At 44.2% G+C, this 17,784-nt stretch overlaps 1 protein-coding gene across 1 annotated transcript; it reads right to left on the reverse strand.

Moving 5' to 3' along the window:
• Nucleotides 1–970: 970 nt before the first annotated feature.
• PPP1CC (protein phosphatase 1 catalytic subunit gamma) lies at nucleotides 971–15,992 on the reverse strand. The gene is made up of 7 exons (XM_071445110.1): nucleotides 15,727–15,992; nucleotides 6,828–6,959; nucleotides 5,568–5,798; nucleotides 4,355–4,459; nucleotides 3,194–3,417; nucleotides 2,661–2,795; nucleotides 971–2,225 (listed from the first exon to the last, which is right to left on the reverse strand). The coding sequence occupies exons 1-7, from the start codon at nucleotides 15,779–15,781 to the stop codon at nucleotides 2,136–2,138; spliced, it is 972 nt and encodes a 323-aa protein (XP_071301211.1). The 5' UTR covers nucleotides 15,782–15,992; the 3' UTR covers nucleotides 971–2,135.
• Between the last annotated feature and the right edge of the window lie 1,792 nt (nucleotides 15,993–17,784).

The raw sequence follows: 17,784 nt of genomic DNA on the forward strand, positions 1-17,784 counted from the left end.
GCCAGAGCAGACACATCCCAACCTGTCCCATGTGTGCTGTCACCCACAACAGCAATAACAGATATGCAGGGTGTTGGACAAGGAGGGAGAAGAATTATAGAGCTATAAAGGAAACCACAAATGTGATTCAAAGGGTGAAAGTAAATTTGTGAGAAAGCCTTACCAGGTAATCTGTGACATCTGATCTAGCAAGCTCAGCAGAGGTAGTTAGAGGTTTTTGATTAATCAGCTGTAGAGGGAAGGGAAAAATGTCTTCAGAGTAGGGAAATGGCTCTTTGATTCTACATTGAAAAAATAAAGTCAGTGGCTGCAGACTGCCCAGAAAAAGCATTTGTGGCAAACAAGTCCCACTCACTGCAGAGGTGGAGGGGAATTCAGTGGGACACCAGGACAGAGCTGGGCATTCCAGTGACAAACTGGCTCCTCAGCAGATGCAGCAGCACTGCAGCTGTCCCAGGGCAGGGACAGGGTAGGAACTGGCCACCTCCTCTGAGTGCTGAACACCCCCACAACATTTTCCACATGGCAGTGAAGGAGCCCAGGCTGGTCCTGTGGAGGCCCAGAGCTGGGACCCACCTCACCCATCCCCACAGAGCCTCCTGCCCCAGCAGCCAGCACTGATAAAATGGACTCGGGCTCCCCCCATTCCACCAGAAATTTAGTTTTCTAATTAAACACCAGAGAGAATGGGTCTGGTCTCAGCTCCAGCCCTCTCAGAGCAGCACTTGCACTCAAGGCCAAGCCCTCAGTGCACAGAACAATGAACAGGAGCCAAGCTGAGCTTGTCCTCCCACGCCCGTCGGCTGCTGCCCAGCCCCGAGCAGGGCTGTGGCAAACACCAGCTCAGGACCAGCGGCCCCACCCTCGGCTGGGAGGGGCCTCTGCCTGAGGCTCCAGATTCAGAATTAAACCCAACACTGCTGTTCAAAATCACCTTTTGCAGCTCAGACAAATCCAAACCAAGAATCCGTGGGTTTCCAGAACAATTTATTTCTCTACGTCAGGCCCTTGGAGAGCAGTAGTGTATATGTTGTGATAAACTGACACTGAGAAGATTTAACAATTTCTTCATTTAATAAGTGATTTTCACTACATGATATTGTACACTGTCATCTGTTCAAAAAAGATCAACAGTTTTTAAAAAACAAGATTCTGTGAGAGATTTATATAAACCGGTGATCAAGATCAACACCTCTGGTTGGCTTATCAAGCGAGTTTCTAGGTTTCTTTGTAGAACAAAGTCTTTATGCTGAAATGCACAAACCCCTTTCAGCAGATCCAGAGCCATTTCCATCACTCCCAGAGCCGTTTGTGTCACTGCCCCGGGACTGCTGTCTCAGCACTGGGATCTGCTCGACTGAACACACGGAAACTGTACAAAAACGTGTTCACTTTGAGCATGGACAAGCCTTTCTGTTTGCTATTTCCAGCCAGCACTTCCTTTTCTCTCCGAGAGGAAGGCGTGGATGGGAAGCCCGGCCAACTCGGCAGGGGGGTTGTGTACAAACGGGTTTCTAAGCGAACTTTGGCTTCAGGAAGGAGACACAAACACTTAAAATAATGGCTTTGTCATTGGAAGTGTACGGAGAGGGACGTGTGTCTGAATTAAATATACATCCTACCAGTGGTGCTGGCAAGGCTGAAGGTTATTCCTAATGTCGACAGCAATAGAACTAACGTGTACATGACAAGACATTAAAAGAAAAGCAATCCCTTTAAAACAAAATTGAACATAAAAAAAAGTTCACAGTGGTTTGTATAAACAGTATGTAATCGCTGACAGGAACAATCTCTACTCTCACAGCACACGAGTGCCCTCTTCAGATGCTAAAGAACAAGGTTTACACTATTCATGGTCCGGGTCCCGCCAGCCCCGCGGTTACCTGGCCCTGGTGGGGAGATGCTGTGGAGTGTGCAGCTGGAACAACGACACAGGGGGACTCTCAAACTCTTTTCCTGGGAGGGAGCAAAGTCTTTCATTCGCTGTTACAACCAGCAAATGCCATTCATCAAATGGAAAGGAAAACCACAAACACATTATCTATTTTGAGCAAGCTGAACAGCACACATGATAAGTTTAAAAATGGAGGTTATAGACTATGATACAAGTCCCAACAAGGCAGTGCCAAAGGTGACTATTTCTTGGCTTGTTTTGTGATCATACCCCTGGGAGGTGTTACAGGTCTGCTGGAATTGGGCTTCTTCTTCTCTGCAGGTTTCAAGATCTGAAAAGACAGAGGGGTCATTTAGCAAAAAGTTTTAGCTGTCTTCCAGTCCAACCGTAATTCACTGGTAAAGGCACTACATGGTTCTGGACCAGTCTCAATGTGCCAGGAAATCAAGGTGTTTGCTGCTCTGAGCTAGGCCAGGCCTTGGGATCAGCTGCTCCAGAGCCCACAGCAGTGGCAGCAGCTGAGAGACAGCTGCTTTGCCTGGGTGATTTAATTCCAGGATAAAACAGTTCCCCTACTCACAGCAGTACAGGATTATCACCTTTTTGAAGATGTGAGTGCAAACACTGCCCTGCCTACATGTGACAGATGCAAAGATCTATTTGAAACAAGCCTTACTGTTATTTAATAGTAAAACATTGATTCAAAATAGCCCAAATTTAATGTGTGGCCTCACTAAAGAGAAGGGAAGATCTTTAGATACCATACCTGGAAAGAGCACATTAGTGTTTCATCCACGCTCATCATGGCACCCGCGTTATCAAATTCTCCACAGTAATTTGGGGCAGAAAACAGAGTTACCAACTGTCTTTTTGCAAAAAACTCATATCCATCTTCAACCACCTTTAGAGACAAAAGCAGAGGTGTTACTCTGGGCAGCTTCCTCCTGACAAGGTGCAAAGCAACTTTTCCAGAGGCAGCAGCTGAAAACCTGGCTATGTTTAATGAGCATGAGTTTCAAAGTTTTACATTAAAACAGGAGCATCACAAGAACCAGCTCAGCAACAGAGTCCATTAACATTGAGAAAACCCTTGTTCAAGAGAATCAGTTTCTATGAAAATGTTAATTATAAGGGCTGTTAAACACTGGGACACATTCAGAGAACCTCACATGTATTTACAACTTGGCTGGGCAAGACCCTCAGCACCTTGGCTGACACAGGCTTGGCATGGGCCAGGTGACCACCTCAGGTCCCCCAAACCTAAATTATTCTATGGTTTAATGTACAAAATGAAAATACCTGATGAGCTCTACATATGAGATCCAAATCATGCTTATGGAGAAACTTAGCAACCACTTCAGCACCAAAAGTGAAGGACACTCCTCTGTCATTTTCACCCCAGCCCAAGACATCCTTGTCAGGGTCGGACCACAGGAGGTCACACAGGAGGCCTTGGTCCGGTACATCCGTGGGGCGCATGATTCGTCTGATCTGCTCCATTGACTGCAGGTCTGGTGACAAACCTGTTCACAGGGAAGACACAGGCAGGCCCCAGCTTAGTCCAGCTTTGCTCTGCAGCACTGACATTCATCCAGGACAAAAATAACTTGGATTCAAAGTGATTCACCACTGCCATTTTACGTAGCTCAGTGGCGACATTCACTGACGTTTTTTAATCCAGCATTTTGGTACAGAAGTCACTTTGTAGGAGATTTACTGGAAGCAAGATAAAGCAAGGCCATTTCCACATTTTACAGGATTACAATAATCTCACTAATATTTTGCAAGTGTCTGATAGAAGAGCTGTTAAATAAAAGAGGCATGAACACCAGGAATCACAGGGAATGCTCGCTGTGATGATCAGTGAAATGAAATAAAATATCAAACCAATCTCATACCATTTTTCACTGATGTGAGTCCCTGGGCAGCTGTAATGACTCGCAAGTGATAAAACATTTAAGGTGCAATCTGTATTTTATGACCAGAAAAAGCTGCATCATGTGGCATAAATCAACTTCTACAAATTAAACCCAATTTAAAGCCCATACAGGGCTTGGAGCAACCTGATCTAGTGACAGGAGTCCCTGCCCATGGTGGGGGAATTCTATCGACTGATCCCCCCAGGTGCCCTCCAACCCAAACCACTCTGGTTCTGTGAAAACAGATGTTTTTGGGACAGACATCACACTCCTGGTCATCTATGTCTCAAATACCCCTCCAAGGACTCTCTGCTCCAAAGGAGAGGCTATTAAAGGTGCCTTTGGTGGAAAAGGAAGAGCAGATCGTGTCTGAACCGGCTCCATGATTCACAAACCGCCACTCACCGAGCCCAACCCTTCCTCATACACGAGCCAAGGCAGAGAAAAATATCAAAATTTTGAAGCTTCAGCAATGTAAACATGAAACTGCCATGGCTGAGCTTTCCAGTTCCTCAAACATCACCAAAGAACTGCTACTCACCCCCGTGACAGCAGAATATTTTCTCATCCACAATAGCTGCAATTGGTAAACAGTTAAAACAGTCTGTGAAGGTTTTCCACAGCTTAATATTGTATCTTCTCTTACCTAGAAGAGATTGGGGAGAAAATCCCAGTCAATGTGCTTTTCTAATGCAAACACAACCAATCTAACTTAGATGCCTGAACTTTACTGAGACTTGCAAAAAGTCAGCATTTGAGCCTATACATAATTGATATTTTCTGACTTATTTAATTGTTTAAATGGCAAAGGTCTCTCAGTGTGGCACAGCTTCAAGGACACCATAAGCCTGTTCAACAGTTGGCAATCAGGCTCTCCAGCCTCAACTCTGCTTTGGCAAATTATCCCTTGGAGAATTTGATCTATTGCAGAAAATTTTGCCATTTGCCATTTCTTTCAAGGGAAGAGAGCAATTCTTGAAAAGCAGATTTTCTTTAAAATTCTGCTTTACCACATAAACTCACTTTCGGCAAATAAACAGGACTGAAAAACGAAACAGGACTGAAAAACAAAACTGCCACAGTTTTATGAATTTCAAAGGGACTCTCCCAGATATGAACCCTGAACATATTTGTGATATATGACTAAGCCTGTGATTAATCTCTGAGGAGACAACTCTGAAATACCACACATCTTTGTTTCCTCACAGGAGGAGAACAAGACATGGAGCGCACATCTTGTCATCATCTGCAAGCCAAGTGTGTCCCACCACACAAGTTCCAGCACGCTTCAGTGCACAATTAATTTAATATCAGCTCTACATTATCTGGATTAAATCACATCCTTTGAAACAGGAACACTGGCTCCTACTTCACAGCAAAATTACTTGTTGTGTTTGGGTAAGGCCTACGTACATCACACAATCTGTACCTATCATCAGATGAGTGAAACAGAGGTTAATCTCTGTAATGCACATCAAATGCAATTCTCCCATCTCTCATTAGATGCCCCTATGAGTTTTACCAGTGAGAACTGTTCGTTAACACAGCAGCCAACAAATAAAATTACCCACTTGGTTGCTGCTTTGTAGTGTGAGGCTCAGACTCCAAGAGGGCCAGGGGAAGGACAGACTCCCCTCTCTAAAACAGGCCAAGGACCCCTCTAAAGAGCACAGAGGGCGTTTCAAGTTAGGAAGGAGCCATCTGACACTGCCACCCTGCTGTCCCCAGTGGAGGCACACATGCTTGGTACTTACATTCATCATAAAACCCATAAATTCTATTGATGCTGGCACATTCGTGGTTCCCTCGGAGGAGGAAAAAATTCTCTGGGTATTTAATTTTGTAGGCCAGTAGAAGACAAATTGTTTCTAAAGATTGTTTTCCTCTGTCAACATAATCACCAAGGAACAGGTAGTTGCTCTCTGGTGGAAAACCCCCGTATTCAAAGAGTCGGAGCAAGTCATAGTATTGTCCATGGATGTCACCTGCAAGGAGATGCAGACATGACACTTGAGTGACTCTTCACTACCTTCTTTGATTGAGAGAAAGAACAAATCAAAAATGCTTCAGAAAGAAAAAAAGCTTGCAGTTAGATACCCTCCATAACATCCTTAAAATGGCAGTTAACGTAGATAAAATTATCACATTTCGACATCTATGCAATGGTAGCTACACAAAAATATTTGTGTGTATAAAACAAAATCAAGATTCCAAGAAACCAACTGTGTTTTCTGGAAACACCCAGTAATTCAAATTCTAGCAGGGAAACTGCATCAAAAATGAAATTGGTATTTCTGCCTTTGCCTTAAATCATGGGCTTGTTTCTGACAAGCAGAACACTAAATCATGATTTTAGACTACCAATATTATAAATATGGAATGAGCTGCTTCAAATAGAAGTAAGTCCTCTGTTTTAGAGTTGGATAAAAAACTATTTGCTAGAATCTTTCAAAATTGGATTTATTGAGGCTTTTATGTTGACATTCTTCATTCTTTTAGCATAAGTAGACATGTACATGTGTGCAAAATGAGCACTGCTGTATGCAATACGGTGAGACCAAACTAGAAAGTAATTCCAAGAAACAGTACAAAAATCTAAGTTTTCAACAGGGTTTTAAAATACTGTCAAACCTCTGCTCAGCTTTGCATGGCAACACATTAAATACTGGGGTTCCTCATTGTTTCCCCTTGGTCAGTCACAATTGGGCCAAACATCATTTATTTGATAACTTCTTTCAAAAACTTCACGTGAACCTCTCCCCCAGCCTGGTGAAACTGGACCAGTTGCTTTTTGGGTTTGGATTATTTTGGTCCCAAATACAATTCCCACACGTTACCCCCTCTCTACTCCTCTGCCCTACATATCCAGCAGGGTTTTATTTTGCCTTTTGCTACAATTATTTATTAGTTTCACTGTTAGTAAGTGAAAGTAGCATCTGGCACTTGTTCTCTGCCTACGGTCTGCATTTACCTGACACCTCCCCCAAGATCAAACCAAAACTCACAGTACTCACCACAGATCTTCAGTGGAGCTTCAAGTTCTAGTAGAATAGGCTGACTCAGGAAGATTTCTCTGGATTTCAAGCACAATCCTCTAATTTCATTCTCTTGAAGTTGGACGTTTTTGCCTGGTTTTGATCCTCGCACTGTCAGGAGGAGTCAGAGGTCAGTTATCAAAACCAGCAACATCCCTGGTGTTATTTTAAGAGCCTGACTAAATGCCAGAGCAGCACTGAATGAGAAGGTACCAGGCAGGTTTAGTGTGCTGGGGTGAAATGGAAAGGGGAGTGTGTTCTGTTCCAGTCGTAGGTTACTTTCATTTAACAGAATTCATGGCTCAACACTTCCCCCGTTAAAAATGTCACATTTTAAATAGCATCAGTTTAGTTCCATTTAGTTATAAACCCCATCTTGGACAATGTGGCTATTTACATGTTATTTTCTAGTGAAGCAGTTCTTGTTCTCTGGAAGCTGTCTGAACTCGAGCAAAGGGTGTCTGCCACTCAGTCACCAACAAATGTGCAAGTTTCCCTAAATCAGCAAATCACCTCACCCAACCTAAACAAGAGCACAGCACCAGTAAATCTTGCACTGCCCTGTTCTACACTGCAGCTGGAAAACAGGGAAGAAAAATACACACACATGGCTGGAAGGGAAGGAGTATGAGTAAGGAAATAGTTTGGGATCATGATGACAAAGCAGCTGCCATCATCACTGCCTTTGAGCAGGGTAAAGGACAAACCAGTAGAGACCAATCTCCCAGCCCCAAAGCATTTCCCCCTCTCCCAACTCCCATCCTTCACACCCTTCCATCACTGCTTCAATCTCCCCACTGCAACAATTCCTGACAGTTGGTTCCTTTAACATCCATTAAAGTTTTCCTTCCTGCTCTGGACAAGGACATCAGCCTGACCTGAACAAGTTCCACACTCCTGCTTCTGTTGCCCAGAAATACAAAGGACATTTCTACAGCAGCAGCACTGTAACTACAGCCCAAATTGCACAAAACAGCATTTATCAGGGTTAAGGTTGGATTAAAAAAAATTATGAGTATGCCATTACTGGTGAAGCCTATATTTTTATTTGTTGTCAAAACCAGTGATAACATAATAGTGATAAGGCTGAAGAAAAAACAGGAGTAAGAGCAGCAGTCATCTACAATGTAACCCATTGGTTCAGCCCCAGCAAAGCCAAACCCGAGTCTCAGACAGCTGGAAATGCTCTGCCAACACCTCCAGAAACAAAATCCCCCCACTGCTAAGGCTGCCAGGTTAGGTGATAACTGTGAGCAAATCTACGGCACTGAGACTGAAAAATCAATGGCCTTATCCAAAAAAGTCTGGTCTTTAACTGCAAAAAAAAGCAAGCAACAAGCCTGAATCCTTTCAAACACAAGAACCTATGCAATACTATCTTCCTGCAGCCCTGAATAACTTGGTAGCTAGCTGCCACTTCAGTCTAATTCCTTTGCTACTGTTTCACCTCCGAGTGAGAAATCCGAAAGCTCCAGATGACTCAAATCTCTGCCATCCATCCCTGCGCTGCACGGAGCCAAGTGAGAACTGCAGTGGGAAAGGCTGGGGGTGCTCAAGGCAACTTTTAGGAACAGCAAGAACAAAAAACCAGTTGTGTTCCAATTTCTCACTAGCACAGAAGCTCCTGACTTTTCCACAAGCCTCTGATCAAGCACAGCAAACGCTGCTCAGCGAGTGTGCACCTTGTCTAACCATAATAAACAATGAAATCCGTGACTCTGGATGTGAGCTCTGCCTGCACTGGCGGTGCTGCTGCCACTGCAATCCTGCCCTGAGTGCCAGACCCTGCCAGGGTGGCTCTGCAGAACCACTGGCAGTGCCCCAAACCCCAGCAGCTTTCCCCAAACAAGCTCCAAAACAAAACTGCAGCTCAGATTGCAGCTGTGCTCACAGTGACATCAGTGCAGGTCAAAAGCCAGGCCTCACCAGCGCTCTCCTTCGGGCTGTACCTGCTCTGATCCTCTCTGCCCACGTGCTATCACTCAGCACTGACAGTACATGCCAACACTGGAATTACCTCTGCACTTCATGGCTTTCATTAAAATCTCAGAAGTAATGAAGCATGTAAATGGAAGTTAAATCTTTGTCACAGCAGTTTATCACCAATGAGGCTTTTCATCCATGCAGTAATTTTTTCATCCATACAGTAATTTTCCTAAGACTTCTGAGCAACAAGCAAGTCACTCAAAATGCCAAATATCCAGAAGCAATAAACAACAGAAATTTTTAGAATTAAATGATAAACTGGCTGAATTGTAAATATAAAATTGATGGTCACTTAATCACAGATTTTACAATTCACTTTTCCTTTTTTTTTTGAGATAATTCAGAATACAGTTATACATTATATATACAGAATAATTCAGTTTTCTGTGAAGCCAAAAATTTAATTTGCCATGATTTGGTCTTCTTAGAAATTGCTAAAACCAAACTCTGTACTTCACATCCATAAATTAAAAAGTACAAAATATTATAAAGACTATGCAATGCACTGAGTCACTAAAGCTCATGAATAAAGCATGTGCACTCGTTTTTGCTCAAGATTAAATGAAGATCTGAACACTGTTTCAGACACAGGTTTTCTAGGTTTTTCCAATACATTTTAATTGAACTGGTATAATCCTCACACAGTTTTAGTCACCTGCCTGTAGAAAACCTGGACAAAATGAAATGAAGCTTTGCTGCACTTCCCAAACTCCCTAGGACAGATGCCATGGATGAAAGAACAAGAAAATTTGGTTCAGCTCTGCCTGCCAGTGACATTTTCACTGCTCTGTCCATCCTGCACAGAGACAAGTGTGTTAAATTTTTTAATGACATTAACCTGTATGTCCTGAAAAGCTAGAAAAAACAAAAGTGGCTTTGGCTTCAGGAGAACCAAAAATGCACAAGTGCATCTTGGTTTGAGGAATCCATATTTTTAGTGCAAGGATCTTCTCAGACACAATGAAAGAGCTGGCACAGAAATGCAGGATATTCAGTCTTAATGACTTTTTAAAAGGTTTCTCTGGGTCTTCAAGTTACTTAGTCCTTCTAAGAAAGACAAAAATAGAACACTATGAAAAATATGTTGTGTTTACAGTTTGTTTCTCTGCTTTGGACCAAAACAAGGCAGCTTGTGGAGATCAGACAGTATAATGCTAATTGACAGCTTGGTCATGAAGTCAAAAGAGCAGCTCAATAGTACTGTACAGGCACATTTGCCCTTTCAATGCATAAAAAACAATCTCTAAGAAATGACATCCTGGAACTGACAGTGGGACAAGCTAAAGATTAATCATTTGGGGAAAAAATTCAGCCCATTGCAAGTGGTATTTTATTTGTGCCTGAACACACTGCTGCAGCATTTCCAGACAGCAAAATATCCCCACCCTCTTTAGGCAGGGATGCTCCTGTTCTTAGAGATGATTCCTCTAGAGCCTGAATTTCAGTGTCCAGTCTGGGCAGTTTTCTAACAGCTCAAATCTTCCTTACTGTACAAATATGAGAAGCTGTGAAGAAATAAGCTCTCCACTGGATGGAAATGATCACAGAAGAAAATCCTTCCCTGCAGCCCAGATGATCTTTGCAGAGGTTCTGCTCTGAACACAAGGTCCACTGCTGAAATCATCCTGGACTTCCAAGACAGGGAGAAACTGATGGAAACAAGAAGATACCGACTCTAAAATGAGTGTATTATAAACAGACCAGTGTGACAGGTGCCCAGCAGAGGGGGAAAGGAAGGAATAGGAAGAAAAGCAAGAACTTGAGGCACTCAGTCATTCTGGAGCAAGCAAACAGCAGGCACCAAGTGTAGCTGCAGCTGCCAGGAGTCAGAACACTGCCTGACATTGAGAATTTATTCTACATTTCCCTGGGAGGGATAAATGGGTCAGGAGCTGGGGGATCCAGAATGTACAACAGTCTGAGACCATATGCATGCAGAGTACAACAGACTCCCACAGCCCAACCCACCCCCAGCATTTTCCAATCTTTGCTTTGGTGCCACACAGTCCTTTACGTCACTCAAGGTTAACATGAAAGGGACAGATACTTAGAGAAGGAGTCAAAAATAGCAGGAAGTTCAAAAATGCCAGAAATTGCAGTGATCCAAACATCTCATTTCCATTCAGTATTACATTACAAGAAGCAGCTGAGATACTGTCAACTGAAGTGTGAGAATCGAGTTCTCCTACAGAAAATGCTTTAAGAAAAATAGTCTATCTACAGGTCAGTTCATTTTCCTGCCTTATTAAACAAGTCTCTCAGTTTCACCATATTTTACGTTAAGATGTCTGCAATCATAGTGACATTTCCAAAAATACTGCAGGTTGGTTTTAATCTACTTTTTAGCAGCTCCCAATGACAGTTTCACAGTCAGTTTTGCACCACAGGCACAAAGGGAATAAATAACTTGAAAGTGGTTGATGTAAAAAAGGTTTTACTTCACTGCAGGCACTACCAGCTTTGATCAGATCTCTTCAAACTCAAAACTGAAATGGAAAAGCATCTCCTCAGTGCACAAGGCTCTGAAAAGTTCTCATCTGCTTTCTAGTATGCCAAAAGTTCACAGCAGTGTTATCAAATGAAGATTCTGCATGACTACAGGTTTTTCATCTTGTAACATATTTCCACACTGCAGACAGGTGAGGAGCAACAGGTGCTCACAAACAGAGGGGACAAATTCCTCCACTTCTGACTGGGCAACAGGCACAGAACTCCACAGACTTATCTCAATCCATGGCATTGAGAAGAATCTAATGCTGCTCTTTGGAATGAAGAGTTTCTATTTCCTACTCTTAGAAACTGCTGCACCACAGCAGGAAACAATTAACATCAAGCTACACAAACCAGGGAAAATGATATGGTCTGAGGTCAAAAAGTGTTGCTTGTCCATGAGAAACTTCATCAGAGCATCCCAACTCACCCATGAGTAAATGTGACATTTCAGATTAACATCTCTGAGAATCACTCTTACCCCAGTATATGAAGCTAAAGGTCAAGCAACCCTGCAGACCCAATTAATGCTGTACTTAGCAGAAAAGTGAAAAAAAAAATTATAGGACTGTATTTGTGAGAAAAAATCTTCTCTGTGGTGAGCAAAATCTTATCTGTGCTCTTTAGCTCAACTATTTTTAATAAGTAGATGATAATCTTTCCCCATTTAAAGTACATTAAGAGAGAATATCTCCTTGACATCTCTACAACAGGCTTGACTGGGAATAGAAATCTGTGGGTGTATAAACAGAAATGTTGAAGGATTCAGGAGTCTTTTTGCAGATTTTAGTGCACTAGCCAGGATTTCAGTTTTCAGAATGGCTACCACCACTGTAGCCTCGCGTGGCTCTATCCACAGTAGCCTCCATTCATGACTCAATTCTCCCTTCAAGTGCCTGCCGAGGAAGCAGCACAGGAGGGATCTGCAGGAACCTATTTCAGCTGGGGTCACTGAGGTGTGCTGCAATTGTTGTTTCACCCGTTATTTCCTGTTACCATGGCAAGACTCAGACACTCCAATCCTGCTTTCTAACCAGGTGACTGTGAGCTCCAACCAGACCCCACTCATCTGCAAGAGCTGCCAGCACACGAGACAAGGGAATGGATGAGGGGCTGGGAATGGAGGAAGCCCATGTGCCATGACACAGAGAGGAAGCCCCGCTCACACTCAGCAGTCTCAGCATTTGGCACTCATTCTTTACTGAGGCAAGCAGGAATTCTGCCATTTCCTGGAGCCCTTGCCCAGGCCATACAGGTGCCATTGATTTTTTATCTTACAAGGAGTTTTTAGCACCTTCTTGTCTGCTGGTATTTTTGACTGGGCACACACAGCTGCAGTTGCTGCCTTCAGTACCCCCTGCAAGAAGGGGCAAAATTTGCTCTTATGTTTGAATAAATTCCATCCAAATCTGAGCCTTCATCCAATATCAAGGATACTTAAAAACATTTCAGTACTCAGTGCAGGATACTGTTACTCACTGCACTTTGCAAGTTCTTGTGGATATTACAGTTACCAGAAGTCACAAAGTCACACAAGCTGTACTCAGGAAATTGCTCCTAGCAGGACACAACCCCCATCAGTAAAAAAGGGAGAAAATACAAATTCAATTACAGCAAAAAAAAGTCAGTATTTTCAATGTTTTCCCTGAATGGCTTTCCAAGGTTGAGAACAATGCTACTGCAAAATGGTTTTTTGTGACATTTCAATGCCAAATGGTTCTGTACTATAAACAATTGGAGCAAGGAAGACTCTTCAAATATTTACCTTAAAATGAGAAGCTGAAGTATGTATTTCCAGGCCTTTTAAAGAACAAGCTAATAATTTCACCTAAATAGCCTAACGTGGGTGGCAGAACATCACTATTTGGGGGAAAAGTAGGAATAATGTCAGTTGAGCAGAGGAGTCAGGATAGAAAGCAGCTGAAATCTCTCACAAATACATTATTAATACCCTGTATATTAAGGACAAAAGCAAGAATAATTTATTATTCACCCTTCACTTTATCTCAACCATTAGACTCAATTCACTGCTTCTTCCACCAGGGCAATGCATGATAAAACAAATACCTGACTGTACCTGCTCACTGATTTCCAGTATTTCATCAAGAATCTCCTTAGCACTGGCTTTGGTACCTTTAGAAAGGGCTAAGCCCCCTGCTCATACTCTTTAAATTTTAGTAGCAAAATCACTTAAATTTAACTGCTATAAAAATGTGTAAGTATTTAAAGTTTAAAGAGAGCTATAATGAAATACCAAATTGCTGTAAAATTACAGCTTGCACAAGGATTTGGGCAATTCAGTTTGTGAGCTGATTATTAAAGCAGATTTTGCAGTGTTTTCATGCCTGAGTATGATTTTAATCTGTGTGCAGCCTTGTCTGAAGGGGTATTGACACAGGGCACACCACACTTTGTGTAACCAACATTATGCACTTGTTCTACCAGAACTGCACTGAAAACAATCATTTGTTTGGTCTAAATCTAAAATGCAGTGTGTGCTGAAATGCAGCAATGTTTTAGGGAAAAAAAAAAGTATAAAAATGACTCTCACAAAGGTCAGTCATTACTCTCTGTCTGGCAAAGATATTTAGAACAGACATTTAATAATCAACAAATAAAGCACTAGCATAGGTTACTAACACCAGTAATTGTTTTAAATATTGAAAGACAATCATTGCCTCAAGGAATCCAAAATCCCAGCTGCAGTATTAATAAAGGAAAAAAAATTAATTTCAGTTCTGGCAGCTGATGCAACCTCAGGTAAGGTCTGTAATTGCATGAAGCACCTCTTAAAAGATGGCAGTAAACCTTCTGAAGGCTGATTTATGAACTCCATTCTGCTCCAACCATCTCATGCTGATAGAAACTGAGCAAGAGCAGAACACATTGACACTGTACATCTTACTGCTGTTTGAAACTTTAAACAGAGAAATCACTTGCATTTCTTTCTAGGAAAGGTCTAATCCATGCCTCTAAAAATTAAACTTTACACTTTGAAAATATTGTGTTAGTTACACTAAGGGAAATCAGTAAGAACTGTAACTAATGAGTGCAACTCAACTGAGCATGTATTAATATGTCACCAAACATATGACATACGAGACCTGACATTTACAAGTCGTATTACTGGATTTTCAGGAAAATCCTGGTCTAACTTTATGAAGGGAAGTCTTTAAATAATTGAAACCAGGGCGGTTTAAATTGGTAACAGGCAAAACCCAAACTGGATCAGAGGAAAAACCCCATTTACTTTTACTTATTCAATAATCCCATGATTCATCTACAGGATTTTTTAACTCCAATTTTCTAGAGTAGAATTTTCTGTTCCTCTGCCTGACCTTTTGCTATCCAAGCACTAAACAAGCAAAATCCTGTAAGAAAGAAAGTGTGTAAGAAAAGACATTTCTTCATCATTTTTCTCGGCAACATCTCAACTGACTTTGTGCCAAATGGAAAAAAGTTAAATCCCTGACCACGCTTTTCAAGAGTAAGTCCAGATGAGATGCCTGCCCTGACACACGTGAAATGAGGCTGGATCAGGACTGCTTCCTTCTCTGCATAATTATGCTTTTCCTTGATGCCTGGAAGAGAATTTGTCACTGGCAACTTCTGTCTTTTGCCCTAAAATCAGTCGATCCCAGTCCAGTGCTGATCTCTGCAAGCGAAGGGATGATGCTGGAGACACCCCCTGCAACTTCCAGGTTTTCCTTTGATTTACAAAGTCCCAGGCAACTCTTTTCATCCCAAAGCACCAACAATAGCAGACAATAAGCCCTTTTTGAGACTGTCTGAAACACCAAACCCCAACCCTCTATTCACACCTAAAAACCCACCATATGTTACGAATTAAGAGCCAAAATCCTGTGGCAGCTTTAATGCAAGCAGCTAATCAAAGCTAAAGCCAGCATACACTGAAACCCACGGCAGTCTCCTCCCGACTTGCTGAAAAGCTGCCTCAACATTCTTTAAACACGCTGAATCTTATTTCCAGAGCCCCGCGACTACCCAGCCATGCACGGACCCCATGTGTATGTGTGAAAGGCAAGAGAACAGCCCAGGCTTTTTAAAAGCCCTTCCTGCAAAATACTACTAAACTAAGCATCCCCTCATTCGAGCACAGGACTAGATTAAGCATCCCCTCAGAACTGCAGGGGAGGAGAAGGGGGCAGCCGGCAGCTCCCAGCATTGCACCGGGGGATCAAAAGGCAGAAACCCACACGGGCTGAGGGGAAAGTTGGGGCTGCGGGGCCGAGCCAGGCGGGGAGGCGGCGGCGGCGACCCCAGGCAGACAAAGCGCCTCTCGCCCCTCCATTTTAGTGCCCCCTCAGCCCCCGCCGGGCGGGCGGGACGCGGCGCATCGGCCCCGCCGCCCCCCCACAACCGCGCCGTCCCCGATCCTCACCCTCCAGCAGCCGTTGGATGATGCTGTCGATGTTGAGCTTGTCTATATCCGCCATCGCCTCTCAGCGGCCGGGCGGAGCCCTCCCCGCCGCTCCGCTCGCGGCTTGGCCGGCCCGACTCCGCTCCTCGTTCTGTCTCGTTTTTGCCCTTTCCTGCTCTGCGCCTTCCCTCGCTCTCTCTGCCCCCCCCGCCCCCTCAGCACAGAGCCACCACTGAACAAAATGGCCGCCGTCCCCTCAGCGGGCTCGCCTGGCGCACGGATACTACGAGCGCGACGCGGCCCGTCGGAAACCCTTTATAGGCCGGGCGGGAAGAGCGGGAGCGGTGATGCGGCTCCGCTTGCGGGATCCTACCGCTCCCGGGACGGGAAGTAGTGCGGCGGTACCGCCTCCCGGTGTCGCGACAGTCGCAGAGCGGCGGAACCGGTGGCGGCGGTCACAGAATCCATTAGGTTGGAAAAGAGCTCCGAGATCGTTCAGTCCAGCCTGTAGCCAAACATCACTATGTCACCTAGACCATGGCACCGAGTGCCACATTCAGTCGTTCCTTGAGGGACAGGGACTCCAGCACGTCCCTGTGCAGCCCGCTCCAATGTCTAATCACCATTTCTGTGGGGAAAGGTCTGTACCTTGTAGGGTTCCTGCAGAGTGGGGTCTGCAGGCAGCAGGAAGGGGCCACCTTGTCCCTGAGGTTGTCCCCTCACTTTGGTCATGGCCCCTCAGAGCCACATGTGGGGGAGATGGTGGCTTCAGGTGGGATTTTGGGGACACTTTAGGGCTGGGGAACCACAGCCCTCATGTCCTTCACCTCAGACTGAGCCATCTCTGCCTCACAGGTTGAGGCAAAGTGTCCCGAGCAGCTCCTCAGCTCCAGAGCACTTTCAGACACGTGGCTCTGCACCTGCAAATCCTTCAAGAAACAAACATACAGCACTTTCAAGTCCTTGCAGATGAAGGAATTAACCTCATCGTTCAAAAGCATCTTGCTGTTTATTTCACACTTCTATTATTTTATTCTATATGTGGCTACAGCTTGGCTACAAGCACTTAAACGAGGTTGTGCTCATAAACTGGATCGTGTTTGTCCAGGAGCCGGGCTGTGCGAGCCTTTCCCACTGTTCAGTCTGTACCTCAGGTTGAATATTATTTACTTGCTTTATTTACTCCTACTTTAATTTGCAGGGCTGGCTGTGTGGAGCTCTTTCCTCCTCCCCTCCCTTCCCTGGCTGGATTGTTCCCACTATCCTGTCGGATTCCTCCTGCCAGCAGTTATACAATATTCATTGCAGCTCATTGCCGTGCCGGCCCGGAGCAGAGTTCGGATTCGTGCGGGTGATAAAGCAAAGGACTTGCAGGCTCAGCACACCTCAGGTCTGAGGAAGGGAGGAAGGAGATAAGAGGATGCAGAGTCTACCTGAAACAGGTTCCAAGCCCTGGCAAGAGCAGCCTCAACGCTCCACTTGCCCGAGCGAACGCTTATCGTATGGAGCACGCCCAAGCTGATATGCTAATCTTAGTCACGCTGGTGTAAACCCAAAGTAACCCCATGGAAAACAATGGAGTTACTTCAGATTTACTTCAACGTGACAGCCTTTGCAGATTTACATCTATTTTTGTGCTGCACCTTCTCGGGGAACGGCCCCCTCCGGCTCTTGCACCGAATGCTTTCTTTCTCTTTCAAATCCTTCCTAATTCTGCAGGGCGAGTTGTTCTCTTGGACTTAGCTGAATTATTTAACAAGGAAAATTGGTCCTGTGTTTCCAGAGGAACCTTCCTGGCCTTGTTTTCATTTCTGGAAATATCTTCATCTCATCTCATCTCACCCTTCAGCTGTTACCTCCTCTCCAGGGACAAGTCCTTTGGGGATCTGAGCACCTTTAGTGGATGTTGAGTCCTTTTCACTCCTGTTAACTCTCTGGGAAATGGGATGGAGGGGAAGAGCTTAGCAACCCAGGAGATGTACTCGGGAATTCACCTGGAAACTCTGCACTTCTGAAAGGACAGAACCAGCCCTTCAAAACAAGGTTGGGGAAAAGAATCTGTCTCACTTGCTGACCCAT

Source organism: Agelaius tricolor, unplaced genomic scaffold, assembly GCF_023055355.1.
Source record: "Agelaius tricolor isolate 1412-34295 unplaced genomic scaffold, bAgeTri1.0.p SCAF_20, whole genome shotgun sequence".
NCBI classification, from domain to species: Eukaryota; Metazoa; Chordata; class Aves; order Passeriformes; family Icteridae; genus Agelaius; species Agelaius tricolor.